The sequence below is a fragment of the Misgurnus anguillicaudatus genome, chromosome 3, assembly GCF_027580225.2.
Source record: "Misgurnus anguillicaudatus chromosome 3, ASM2758022v2, whole genome shotgun sequence".
Lineage (NCBI taxonomy): Eukaryota > Metazoa > Chordata > Actinopteri > Cypriniformes > Cobitidae > Misgurnus > Misgurnus anguillicaudatus.
The window spans coordinates 16,473,526-16,487,972 of record NC_073339.2 but is presented as its reverse complement, the minus strand read 5'-3'; the positions used below and the strand labels follow the sequence as shown (position 1 = coordinate 16,487,972).

General features: G+C 40.1%; 1 protein-coding gene across 1 annotated transcript; it reads right to left on the bottom strand.

The window, feature by feature from the left end:
- Window positions 1-9,301: 9,301 nt before the first annotated feature.
- rtn4rl2a (reticulon 4 receptor-like 2 a) lies at window positions 9,302-13,988 on the bottom strand. The gene is made up of 3 exons (XM_055204877.2): window positions 13,640-13,988; window positions 12,841-13,067; window positions 9,302-12,308 (listed from the first exon to the last, which is right to left on the bottom strand). Exons 1-3 carry the CDS (start codon window positions 13,695-13,697, stop codon window positions 11,220-11,222), a joined length of 1,374 nt encoding a protein of 457 aa, XP_055060852.1. The 5' UTR covers window positions 13,698-13,988; the 3' UTR covers window positions 9,302-11,219.
- Between the last annotated feature and the right edge of the window lie 459 nt (window positions 13,989-14,447).

Here is a 14,447-nt window from a genome sequence, read left to right as displayed (position 1 = left end):
ATCAACACTGCTTTATTGAAAATCAACTTAACAGTCAGGCCGTCAAGTCCCGCGCCATCAACAATGAGTCAACTTTAGTGTTACACAGTTTTCATATGCAGCCTACAAATGCGACCTCTGGAGGCTACAGCCTTCAGATTTAGAAACGGCCTTGTTTGCAACACACAACAAACCACGAACAGCCTTTTAATAGTAAATTTCCTTTTCATTTCATTATTGTGTAATAAGAGAGGGGAATAAATGCGATGGCGGTATAGCACATATTTATGCATATAACGTATGGGTGGAGAAACTGTGTTAAACATGTTAACAAGGCACATATCAGCAGCTAACCATACTGATCTTCCCATATTAGTGGATTTTATTTGTCAAAAAAACAAACAAACAATAAACAAAGATATAATAAAAATATAATGTTTTGAGAATTTCTGAGATCATTGCAAAGTACACTCCTTTCTTAGAGTGTATGATGCTGCCACCTCGTGGACAGAATGTATTTTTCATGGTGTTTGCTGGTGTACCACATTTTTAAATAAAGACATAGGTGTAAAATAATAAAACCCAGTATCTATTATTATTCAATAAACAATTAGTTTAATTAACATTAGTAATGTTACTGATAAAGCCAACACAGTCATCATCAATTTGAGCATTTTTGTAATTATTATTGATGCTGTTGCGTTAAAACCATCAAATACAATACACTACTAAATAGGTGTATTGATGATGAGTTAACACATCATTCTCATAGACTTGCCAAATTTATAATTGCCAGATGAATTAGGAATATCTATCCCATTGGATGAGTGTTGCAAGGTTTCACCTCTTGAGGGCACCAGAGGCAAATAGAAACTATGCATGATTTGTGTTTCACAGTGGCAGGTAATACAATGTTTGTGGCTGAAAGGGATACAACTGCGGCCAAAATCTCGTGAAATCTACCCCCAAACCTATCCTTAAACCCAACATTTCATGGGATTTAGGCCAGCTGTATCCTATCTAGCAAGAACCCCAAACAATGGGCATCGAATAAGAGTTTTCTTATGCTGTTGATTTCTGTTGTCTGAAAGATTGTATGTTGTAAAGTTATAGACATTGTTTTAAAAGGTGTGGCATTCATTTTGTATGAGAGAGAGAGAGAAAGAGAGAGACCAGGTTGCAAGGCCGATCAATGGCGAGAGGCAGTGAATGACTCATAATCGGCAGCCATCTTGAGAGGGGATCTGTGAGTGTCCCAGGGCACAACACTACATCTGTCCAGGTTTATTTTTGACTCGCTAAGATCCTTCTACGCACTGCTCAGACAAGTGGGAGCAAAAAATAAGCTGGGCAGAAAGTCAAACAAAGAGCAAAAGAGTTTGAAGTGGGTGAGACAAGATAAGAAAGGGTGGATGAGTAGAGGCAGGAATTTCAACAAAAGAACTGAATGACGAAAACAGCAGCAGTGAGTACGTAGAGCTGATGCAGAGACTGCGTTAGTGGAGGAAGATGTAGCACTGGAGGATGAAAGATAAACAGGACTTATAAGGAAAGCAGGAAGACGACATCATTTTTTAAAATATTCACAATAAAAAAGATGCACTCTCCCAGTACTTGAATTTTTGTTGATTTTAATAGATTTTTGGGTACTTTCACGTCTGTAAAGTGCAGCTCAGAGACCTTCATCATGAATTTTAATGCATTTGAGGCAGTACTTTATTTTTTTAGTGTAGGTTCAGCTTTCGGACCAACACAATTGGATGATGGTATTTCCTATGATTTAAGTCTAATTGGTTTATAGTTATAGTACAACAGCATCCCATGCTGGTGTTTTTAAAATGATTTTAGCAACCGATATTTTAATATCTCTTGGTCAGTCAGTGCAACAATGGAAAAAAGCAAAGCATGGTCTCAGAAGATATACATGGTTTGCTTGTATTGCTAGGGGCTGCATAAATTACCATTGCAATAAGCTGTGCAGGGAAGTGGTACACTCTAAAAATATGGTGCTAAATGGCACTAAAAGTGATTCACTGGCTTGTAATCAGAAAGGAATCACTTTAAGTGTTATTTAGCACCTATGTAGAACCATGTGGTGCTATGAAAAACTTTGTCGTGCTGCTATCCATCTTATTTATAATGATGTATTTCCTTTTTCTGTGTGAGACTTCCGTTTTCCAAAACCGGTCAGTAGAAAACAAAGTCGTGGGAGCACGCGCGAAACGTGATTAAAAACAGTTATGGTAAATATTTACTACACCAGTCATGTATAACCCAGTGGGAGGATGAAATTAAGTGGCCTGGTATATGATTAGATACTGTATATTCAATCATTTTGTGTTGTTGCTCAGAGGCAAAACAGTTCTTGTACAGTGGGAAAGTCAGTCGAGTGTTTATACCTGAAAAGACGTTTTTATCTTTTTAATGTGTATGTTTAAACTGTCCCAACTGTCCCCCTGGAGTGACAACAAAAGACAAAAAAATGTGCAAAACATTAAGAACTATTATAATCATTAACTAATAAGCATTTTATGTCGTATATATTCTGTACTGTAATCTGTTTTGAAATTTTTTTTGTAGTAATATACAGTAGCAGAATTAAATAAATCAGCTAAATCAGCATTTTTATCAGCATAATATTAGTTGTTTTTGAACAATTATTGTATGTTTTCTTTACTGACAGGTTCTATGAAAGGTTTTACCGGATGGATGTGTGGATGCAGATCAGATGGGTGCATGTGCACCACATCCACATTCAGCTCTGGGGTCTGGATTATGGTAAAAAAAATTACTTTATTTGTACCAGGTATTATGGCAAACACTAATTGCACAAATTATGCTGGACTTTTTGGATTTCATAATAAACATTAACTACGGCAAAACTAGCATTAGCTTTAGTGGCTCTCCGGAAGTCTTACACAAAAAATGGCGGCACCCAAATTTAAGGTGTCAAAAATAAGGCGAGTAGCACCGGTTCTACAGGTGCTATAGCACTTAAAGTTGTTGCATGATTAGCCACTTTTAGTGCTATGTACACTGTAAAAGATCCTTTTTTTCAACTCAGATTTACAAGTCATTTCAACAGAGATGAGTTGTCACAACTTATAAAATATAGTTGAGAAAAGTCAACTTAACTTTATAAGTTATAAATACTCACCTGTATTTATAACAACTCATCTCTAGTCAAGATAAATAATAATAAGTTGAAATGACTTGTAAATCCGAGTTGATTCAACAAAAATTTTTAAGGCAGCAAAGTATTTTTTACAGTGTAGCAGCTTTATTGTTTTAGGGCTCAGTCACACCAAAAGCGCTTTAAACGCTTGCAAACGCAAGGCGCGACGCACTGCCTTTTTTAAAAAAGAGCAGTGCACCGCGGCTTTTCATATTGCTAAGCAACCACCGAGTCAGCTGTCTTGTCAATCAAATATTGAAGCGTGAGGGCTCTTTTGCTGTTAACTGTCATATTAGCAGAAACTTTAAAAAGAGGGCGCTTGCTCTGACCTTGTTTGAGGATAAGAGGAGCACAAACACGCAGGAGAGAGTGAGCGAGTGGAGTCCGGTTCTTCAAAGCAACTGTAAACTTCCCTCGCCACAACGTAAGGCCCGCCTCTCCCCTTATTCGATTGGACAATGGAAGACGCGAATGACGTCGGGCGCTCCTCCGCTCTCAGCGCTCCTTCAAAAACGCGTGCGCAACAGGCGGCAGAAAACCGCAAGGCGCTCGGCGCGCATAAACAGCGCGCAAACGCGCCCTGCCCATAGAATATCATTCAAAAAAGGCGCCTGCAACTGCCATAAACGCTTTTGGTGTGACTGAGCCCTTAGAGCGTATAAACAAAAATCTACATGGCAAAACACATTTATTTTATCAAAAAAATCACTTAAGTTGATAAAAAGAAATAAAAAACTACACTGTAAAAATACTTTGATGCCTTCATTTTTTTTGTTGAATCAACTCGGATTTACAAGTCATTTCAATCTTACTATTATTTATCTTGACTAGATGAGTTGTTATAACTACAGGTGAGTTGTTCTAACTTATAAAATTAAGTTGACTTTTATGTGACAACTCATCTCTGTTGACATGACTTCTGAGTTGATTTAACAAAAAAATTTAAGGCAGCAAAGTATTTTTTACAATATACTTATGAAAGTATTATCCAAACTTTGAACAACTCATGCAATAAATTGTATCTGTAATCATAGCTTAAAGCATTCAAAGCATGATAATAATGTGGGTGCTGCTGGGGTCTGAGCAAGTACGTCTCTGCATAGGGAATCAAGAGGCTGGCAAGAAGAAAATAAAAGGATGACGTTTTTTGACTAATTTGTTCATTCGTTTTGTCACACACTGTCTGCCGAAAATGTATTAATATTGTAGTGTGGGTGGGGTTGCTGGAAAGCATAAAGTGGAATTATCGTCACAAGACTTTAATTTTCATCCGATAAAAAGAGGAAGGTATTAATTACACTGAACAGTGCTGTTCGAAATGTCGATTAACAATAACAGCAATTAACTCAACACCATTATACTAGCCGAGACTTGTGCGTGCAGCTTATTCAGCCTCGTGTTTCCTGAGTTGCACTGTGTAGTGGTAATGACACACAATTGCATAGTTGAAAAATAACTGGAGTATAAATATATTTATTACATCTCGCTCTGAAATGCAGGTATCCAGGTACCACGAGTCATCTTAACAGGTGCAGTTAATATTTATACATATGTTGAATAGATATGCATTAATAATATTTACAAATGAAAGAAAAGTTTATTTCCTCACAGAAGATTTGCATTTATTACCAAAGTGGTAATAATATTTTACAAATTATTATACCACAAGGCTGTTGAAAGCTTTATTCTGATTGGTTGAGAAATGTTGCACGGGTATGCATTATTTTTCGATAAACGCATACCTGACCTTAAAATAACCAACAGAGCAATGTCTTATCAATGGCTGTGGTATAAGCGGAATAAATGACTTCAGTTCTTCGAATTATTTAAAGGGGACATTTTACAAGAATTTTTAAAGATTTAAAATAAATCTTTGATGTCTCCACAGTCTGTATGTGAAGTTTTAGTTCAAAATACCATAAAGATAATTTATTATAGCATGTTAAAACTGCCACTTTGAAGGTGTGAGCAAAAATGTGCTGTTTTGGGTGTGTCCTTTAAAATTCAAATGAGCTGATCTCTGCACTAAATGGCTGTGTCGTGGTTGGATAGTGCAGATTAAGGGGCAGTATTATCCCCTTCTGACAAATTTTTAATGACCTATTTTTCACATGCTTGCAGAGAATGGTTTACCAAAACTAAGTTACTGGGTTGATCTTTTTCACATTTTCAAGGTTGATAGAAGCATGGGGGACCCAATTATAGCACTTAAACATGGAAAAAGTCATTTTCATGATATGTCCCTTTTAAAATTATGCACTCCCCTATTTGGATGTGTATTATTTTCGAATAATTCAGCGGCCCATCATAAATGATTCCTTGCATGATGCATGTATTTACTTTTGATGTTATAAGCGGGATAATTTACAGCCAGACAACCAGATAAATCATTTTAGGGTGATACAAGACCCTTTGTTTTGCATAGGGATTTATTGTGCAATAACAACCAGCTGTCTGTACAATATGCCTTATACGTATCATTGTTGACATGCAATATGCATGTTTGAATGTTGACTTGCAGTGTGACACTACATTTAAAATATTTTGATTTAAAATCGAGAAACTACCGCGTACAACATACCTAAAACAAATGTTATCATTGCAGGTCTACTGATACAGTGTATCAATACCATCTGTGGTGTAATACGTTTTGCTTGGTTTCCCAAATCATGCTAAAACCATTTTTATTTAAAGGTGCAGTGTGTAATTTTTAGAAGGATCTCTAAATGCAAAATAATATACAAAACTATATTATCAGGGGTGTATGAAGACATTTCATAATGAACCATTATTTGTTTATTACCTTAGAATGAGACATTTTTATCTACATACACATAGGGTCCCCTTACATGGAAGTAGCCATTTTGTGTCGGCATGTTTTTACAGAAGCTCTTAACGGACCAACTTTTCTTTTCGAAGTTGTCTCTGGCAATGACATGTTTGTCAGGTGGTGTCTACCGTAGCTTCTCTATGTGTTTCAAAAGCAATAGGGTGAGCAGTGGACTAAGCCTTTGCTTGCAATTCGCAACCTCGCCACTAGATGCCGCTAAATTTTACACACTGCACCTTTAAAAGGCGACTGGCTCTTTCAACTAAATGTTGGGTCTTTTTTAGGGATTCGTCCATCGTTTCATAACATTTTTGACTGCTGTCGCTGTTTGGGATGCTGTGTCACCTACGCAAATAAACTAACATGCATTTAAAACTACAGGTGATTGCGTTACACCCACAATTTTCACTGTCAAACTGCATATTCCCCTTCCCCTAACCCAAACCCCAACCATCACAAAAAACTTGCTACTTCAGATTTTTAGTAAACATCATTCTGTTTGATTTAAAAGCTTGTATCCTCATGGGGACCTCAAAATGTCTAGGTACACACACACACACACAAACACAAACATATACAGACGCTCTCCTTCTGCCACAGACGATAAAACCCATAAAGCCTAATCTCTCAAAGCCTATAATCTGCCAAACGTTTCTCTCAACAACTAAAAATGGGACCAAACATTCACACTGACCAACAAGTAAATATTTAGGCACATTACAAACAGTAGAGAAAGACAAAAAGGCAGAAAGACTGGTGTCTATTAAAGGGATAGTTCACCCAAAAATGAACATTTTGCCATTTACTCTGCCTCATGTTGTTCAAAACCTGTATGAGTTTCTTTATTCTGTTGAACACAAATAAAGACCTTGAAGGGTACCCATTGACTTCAGAACAAACAAATATCATGGAAGTCAATGGGTACCATCAACTGTGTGCTTATCAAAAGATCTTTATTTGTGTTTAGCAGAATAAAAAAAGTCATAAAAGTTCACAGACCTAGTCCACTATCTATCAGATATCTTTGATTTTAGCTTCACATTTAAACAGTTTTCTAAGACAGTTGAGCTAAAGCTATATGGACGCGTGGTAGAGGCACGTGAACTCTCCACGGTCCACCGATGAGAGCGATGACGCACTCCATTTAAAACCGTCTGCCTCACCGCGGGACGAGTGCATCGCTCTGAGAACGTGTGATTAGGGCTAAATGAGTGTGTGCGTGTGCGCCCGCGCAAAGTGTGTGACTTTGCATGCGCAATTCATAAACTCTCCAAATGTCTGTGGTGCCGGAATCTGCCAAGAATGTGACTCAAGCATCTCACATCTCCTCTCACTCCTCTCTGCATTTTATTCACTGCTTCACACACTATTTCAGCCGTGTTGATGTCTCTTTTAATGTCTCTCTTCTCTGTTTCCATTCCCTTTCAAGTCTGCACATCTTTCCATTATTTATGTGGATGAACGTGTGGTTCTCAAAGCTGCAAAGTGCGTCTAAAACACTTGATATGAAAACTTTATATGTTGTTTAACTGCGTTATGCGGAGAAAACCTATATCCAACAGTTTCCTTCCCTCTCTGGATGTACTGTCTGTATCCGACTAACCTGACCACACAAAGACTTACAGCAAAGATGAATAGCAGTTGATGCACTAGGGACATTTTGGTAGATCTGATACACCCACTCAGACCGGCCACTATTTATTTTTATCATGCATCAAACATTCTCACCAATAATGAGGACTTCATCAAAAGCTGAGCTTTAAAGACAAATCGATTAATGAGCTCATTATTCAACAAAGCACTGCTGTTCTTGCATCTGTAATTAAACACAAAAGACAGAGAAGACTGAACACATAAAAGAGATGTAGGTGATGCTCATGACGTCAAGAAGAGCTGCAGAAAGTGAGGAATTGGAAAAACAAGGGCGAGAAAAGTGAGGGAGGGATGAGAGAGATGCCGATGACGACAAACCGAGCGGAAAGACTGAAAGAGATCGTGTAAAGAATAAAGACAACGTGTAGCAAATAACACGAGCTAAGTGGAGCTGTGCATAACTGCAGGCTATACAAAGATGTTGGAATGTAATAAAAATATTGGTATTATAAACTCATAAAACACAGCAGGGAAAAATCAACACCAGCTGCTATAATGAGAATTTGATTGTAGAAGTTGAAAGAAAAAATATGGAGTGTGTGTGTGTACGTGTTAAAACACACCGGCGACCTTATTTAACTAGCATTTGTTTCCCATGGCTGCGATTATTCTCACTTTTAAAGAGCTCATTGATGAGCAATTTCCGGCAAACAAACAAAAAAGTTGTTTTCTTACACATCCCCCCCCCAATTCATTGAGTCAATGACTCATTTTCTCGATCTCCATTAATATTCAGCGATCGACAGCATGCCGTGATATTGACGTAGTCGCCACCCCTCCGTTGCTAGCCAAGTCATTGTGTCTCATTGTTAAGTAGCATGGCCGACAGCCAATGAGCACGCAGATGGTGGGTGGGATGATGAGAGCGGCTCTATTTGCGCAATTCGTCCAGTGGGGCGTCGAGATGCAAGTATCATACGTTCCACGGGTTGATGGCCTAACGCATCATAGTTGGCCATCAACAGTTAGTACGCACAAGCTGACCCTATTTATTGATTGGTTGACTCAAATTTCTCTTTGGGAGAACATTTAGACTGGATGAAAATTGAAACAGCCTGTTGGCATGGATGTAGTTTTACAGTGGAATTGAATGAAAGCGCTTTTGAGCCTCTCACCGGGAGTCACATGCATGTGTGCATATCTTGTGTTAAGCACAGGCTGCCTTTGCACATGGTGGGAGACTGAAGATAGCTTTCGTCATCGCGTTGCTCTTTCAACGAGAGCCATCTGCTAAAGCCAGTACGGCTTTAAAGAAAAGACAAATTTATAGATTTTTGAATTCTAAAAAAGCAATTTGAAGTCACAGCTGGAGTTCTTTGTGAATACCTTTTCCAATAAAACTATCTTCTTGCATGTTGTTTTCTAGCGTTTACTTGCGTCGGCCGGTGAATGCCTAACTGCGCACGTCCACGCAACTCAGAATGAATGTTTGGAACCATGAATGACGGCCAGTTTGGTTGCATAGTAACTGTGTGTAGTGAGTGATATTGACTTCAAAGAAGTTTGCATGCAATGAAGAAGAGCAAGGAAATAGGTCTGCGTGCACCAGCTGCGTGTCTGTCTGTCTGTACGTGCCAGAGGAGGTCAGACTGAAAGATGAAAGAGCGAGAGAAAGAGAGAGAGCACACATGTGAGATTTTACTGTAGAACCTTGGTTAAGATGAAAGTACGCCCACACCAAATATGTTTCTTATCCTTTTATTTTTTTTATCATGCTTTCCGTCCAACACTTTTTTCATGTTTGTATAGAAAATAAAACAGCTCATTCTTTCACAGTCTTACATTTTAAATGCATCATACATTCTGGGTACAAAGGTATAACTAATGCTTTGGTCATCTTTGAGTGACCTCACAAATATGGTCACTCGAGAGCACCTCAAGGCAGTTTGACCTGACCCGTCCAACTCATATTTTACATAAAACACACTAAATCATTATACATGAGACATACAGTAAATGTATCGTGGCAACATATACAAAAATACCTGTGGGACAAAGATGGCAGTATTATTTGCTTCCATAATATCTAATGGTAAACATCAGGATATTGCTAGAATTTACCGTACCTTAAGATGACAACAGTATGATCTAGCTCCATTAATCGATCGCAATTTAAGTCCAAGTATTCACTTGTCCATTATTTATCGCCTGTCTCTTGCTCTCTACCACCCACATCCACCCCTGCCTTTCTCTTGTCTCTCTCTCTTCCTCTACTCTTAGTTGTACACATCATCATGTTTTCCCAATAGCCCTTTCTCTGTTTCTTATTGCCCTCCATCTCTAGAGGAAAAAGCTAGACTGAAAAAACAGATAAGGACAAGTGGAAGAGGTTTGAGAAGCAGAGAGCATTTCATGCATCCATTATTGCTTCTGTCATTGACCAATGGTAGACATGTATTTCTATGTCAACCAATCTGTCACATCCATACAATCATTAGCGTTACATACATATATATTGTCCTTTTCTGAAATTCAGCCCTATAGTAGTGATTGGCTACTGACTGACTGGTTAAACTGAAATGGATCAACATTTGCCAATATCTCCTTAGAAGTAAGAAAAGGCAGCTACACATGAATTCGGAATAATGAACCATAAAAGTCTTGTAAAGACAAACTGAATCTGAAGTTTTAAAATGACAAAACATGATGCATTTTTTTGAGAAAAAAATTGCATTTACTCACTTATCTGCCATTGGTTGATCTTTCCATGCACTGGTCATAGAAATAATATCACAACTGACATTACTCACAGTGACATTTTTGGCCAATCAACAGTGACAAACATAAGGCCGTTCACAGCGCTATTTACAGCTCCCTCTGCCAACGTGTCATATTTACACAAGTGATAATTGCTGTCATAGCTGGTGGGTGATGTAATGACATTTTGTTTTCGCCTTCTCTTGCTTTCTCTCTCTATCTCTGTTTATTCTCTTTACAATCATATTGTAATCTCCAACTCATGTTTCTCTGTACCTGTCCTGCCATTCTCCCGTGTTTCGTTTTCGCACATCTAGCCTTGAATGATTCTTCAGTTCGATCACTGCATTCGAAGAAAATGTAACCTAATGCTTTGCTTATGAAGCTGATCCATTCTCTAATAATGAAACCTTTAGCACTGACAGCATTAATAGAAAGTTAGAGGGTGTCGAAGTGACATCACAAGCTATAATTACAACTATCATAGAAGCACTTAGAGTGACTGAAAAGTTAAAGCATACAAATATTGTACGTAAACCTAAGGTGGAAATTGATATCCTCTGTCTGCACTGACTGACAGAGATGCCTTTGAATACACATGTCCTCAAAAAAAGAAGGACAGCATATTAGCTTCGCTAACCAAGCCCTCTTTTCTGACTTTCCGTTAAGGGCTTGACTGCCCGACGTTCCCTTGTTTACCCACTGTATCCTACTTCAGTAATAGTGCCCTCTAGATGCAAAGAACTAGAGGCTCAAACTGAACAGAACAAAGATACAGGTTAGGCAGGAATCAAGGCATTTAAAAGTTAATTTGAGCAAAGGGGTTTTCCCTCCTCCAGAGAGGAGAAAAATTAGGGAAGTGAGGGTCTTCGGAGATAGATAGATTCAGCCAAACAGCAGATGGGTGCACACAGTCAAGACGGACACAGAGAGCAGCAAGAGAACTGAAGGTGAAGAGTGAGAAGAAGAAGCTGAGGGTGGCAGAGAGTCAAATTCAGGGGGACACTCGAGCTCGAAGCAGCGTGAGGTCATGCCTGCATCTTCGTTGCCGTAGTTGGCCCAGTACTCTTCCGGGTCGAGCTTGGGAAGTAAAGCCTCTTCCTCCCCGAGCTCGTACTTTGTAGATGTGGATGTGATCTGTGATTTTCCTCCAGTGAAGGGGTGCGCCTTGATCTCGGAGTTCTTCTCGAAGATGCCCTTGGAAGTGCTGACGGGCTTGTGTTTGGAGAACCACCAGCGGGTCTTGGTGCTGAAAGTGGTGGTGGTGGTGCCAGAGACTGAGCCGGGGTCGGGAAGTGGGCACAGAGCGAAATCCATTTCCCTCAGGAAGCGCAGGTCCTCTCCACGACGAGGAGCTGGGGAGGCACAAAGCACCTCGGAGCTGGACAAACGGGCACCACGGAAGAACTCCCAAAGGGGACGAGCCTCGCAGCCGCATGCCCAGGGATTGTTGTTCAGCCTCAGAAACTGGATGGAGGCGACGTCACGCATGGCTTGACCGGGCAGCTCTGACAGGGAGTTGTTGAAGAGGAACAGCATGGTCAGCCGGCCCAGGTCACGGAAAGCGCGGCGGTTGACCTGTCGGACCCTGTTGTCGTGCAGAAGCAGCCTGTCGAGGTTGACCAGACCGCGGAACACGTTCTCGGAGAGGGTGCGGATCCGGTTGCCGTGCAGGAAGAGCTGGCTGAGGTTGATCAGGTCAGCGAAGAGATCATCTTGGATGAAGTGGAGTTGGTTCTCCTGCAGGTAGAGGAACTGCAGGCTGTAGAGCTTGTGGAAGATGTCATGGGGGAGGGCAGCCAGACGGCAGCGGTGCATGTGGAGGCTCTGGAGTTTTTCCAGGCCACGAAAAGCTCCTCCCTCAAGGCGGTGCAGGTGGGGGTTGTCGCCCAGATCGAGCTCCTCTAGATCACGGAGCTCGCTGAATGCCCCAGCCTCAATCCAGGTTATGTTATTGGAGAACAGCCACAACACCTGTATGATATGAATTAATGGATTGAAAGGAAAAGAATGATACCAAATAGTAAAAGAGAATGGAAGAGAAGGGATGTAGGAAGAAAACACATAGATAATAATTAGAAGAGATGACTACACATTTGACACTTCCCTAGTACTAACCTATTTATTAGCGGACTTAAAGAGATACTTCACCATTCTCATGTTGTTACAAACCTGTACACATTTCTTTGTTCTGATGACCACAAAGGAAGACATTTTGAGGAATGTTTGTAATCAAACCGATCATGAGCCCCATTGACTTCCATAGTAGGAAAAAATAATACTATGGGAGTGAATGGAGCTCATGATCGGTTTGGTTTTAGACAATTACTCAAAATATCTTCCTTTGTGGTCATCAGAACAAAGAAATGTATACAGGTTTGTAACAACATGAGAGTGAGTAAACGATGACAGAATTTCATTTTTGGTGAACTATCCCTTTAATAATCTCATAATTATCTCATAGTTAAATATATTTATACACATTCACATAAATACACTTCCTCACCTGTGTGCCAAAACCAAAAGACCCCACTCTCAGTTCAGTGATGCGGTTGTTTTGCAGAAAAACACGCTGGGATTCGTAGGGCATGCCGGTGGGCACAATGGTGAAGTTTTGCGCCTGGCAGCTCACGGTCATGGGGGTCGGGTAACAGACGCACCGGTGAGGGCAGTTCTGCGCAGGCACGGGTTTTACCACGACCAGCCAGACAACCAGCCAGAGCGAGAAAGCGCCTGGTGGAAAGAAAGTTGCATGTTTTGTATTGGGTATAGCGCATGCGTTTTGCTCAACGTCTAAACGGGAGCTGTCCTCAAGCTTTAGTGCTGAAACCAGTAGCGTATCAACGCACAGCCATATACAACATTTGTAACATAAAAATATATAAAATGCAATATAAAAACAAAATCATTAAGAACTGCTTTTTAAAAACGCTCACAAATAAGCAGATCTCAACAAATTTCCACATATGCCTATTAACTTTGAAAAAATCCACTCGTTCAATTTGAACTTAAACTTAATTCGCATTTTTTTTTAAATATATATATATGAAATCTTTATAATATACAACATTTTAATTTAAAATGTATTTCAAAGCATCTTAAGCAGCAAAGACTAAACACATTCGCATCAACTGTTGCTGCGTAAAACCATGCACATTTTAGACAACCAATTTAAACATAGCCTATAAATCACAGTCAGTTACTTTAAAATCAATTTGCCATATACTTTAAACACTTGAGAAACATTACATCCCATCCAAAGCAGACTAATAAAACATAAGAATAGAGAAGAAGCAGAAACTCACTCTTAAAGTTGTGCGCAATGGAGCTGCGTTGGCTCCGCGTAAAAGTTGATGTTTCCATTCCGAACCAAAGCCGAGAGCGAGTTAGCCTGAGGAGTTTAGCAAAAGATTCCCTGCTATCTCTGCTGATGCTCTGGTTCCCGAGTCGGAGCGACTGAGAGAGTACCGAATGATGGATCCCCGGCCCAATATATACCCGAGCGCTGCGCGCGCCTACGGCTGTGGGCACCACGGAATCTCTCCTACGTCACTATAGTCGGGTCAAGCCCAAGCGAGGGTGGCAAACGGAAAAGGCGGGGTGGAGAGAGAAGGGGAGGGCTTTGTCGTACCAGTTTGGACCGAGGAAGTACGACGTCTTTACTCAGACTTACGTTATAGGACCACGATCTTGGAGACGTAGTTTGGAAAGGGCGGGGGAGCGCGGGCACGGCGCCCGGTAGAGCGGAGAACAGGCGAGAAGTAATGCACGAGGCACATGAAACAGGCACTCAGCTCGTTTCTTGGCTTTTAGAACGGGGTCCCTTTGGATTTTTTCCTCCGCATTATTAATGAGAAACCTTAATGAAACAAACGCATTGTGTGAAGAGGAGAATTGCTCTAGAGACGCACAAGTCATGACTTCAAATATAGAAATCCGAAGTTTAAACTATGAAATAATCATAAGGGATTTGAAGATGGATGACTATAGAAGGTATACATGCTGTCGTTAACTGTTGGGAGGAAAGTAACTTTAAATCAGCCAAGAAAACAAGTTCTCTTTATGGGCAGTTTCCTGAGTGCAGATTAAACCTTATGAGCTTTAAACTGAGAA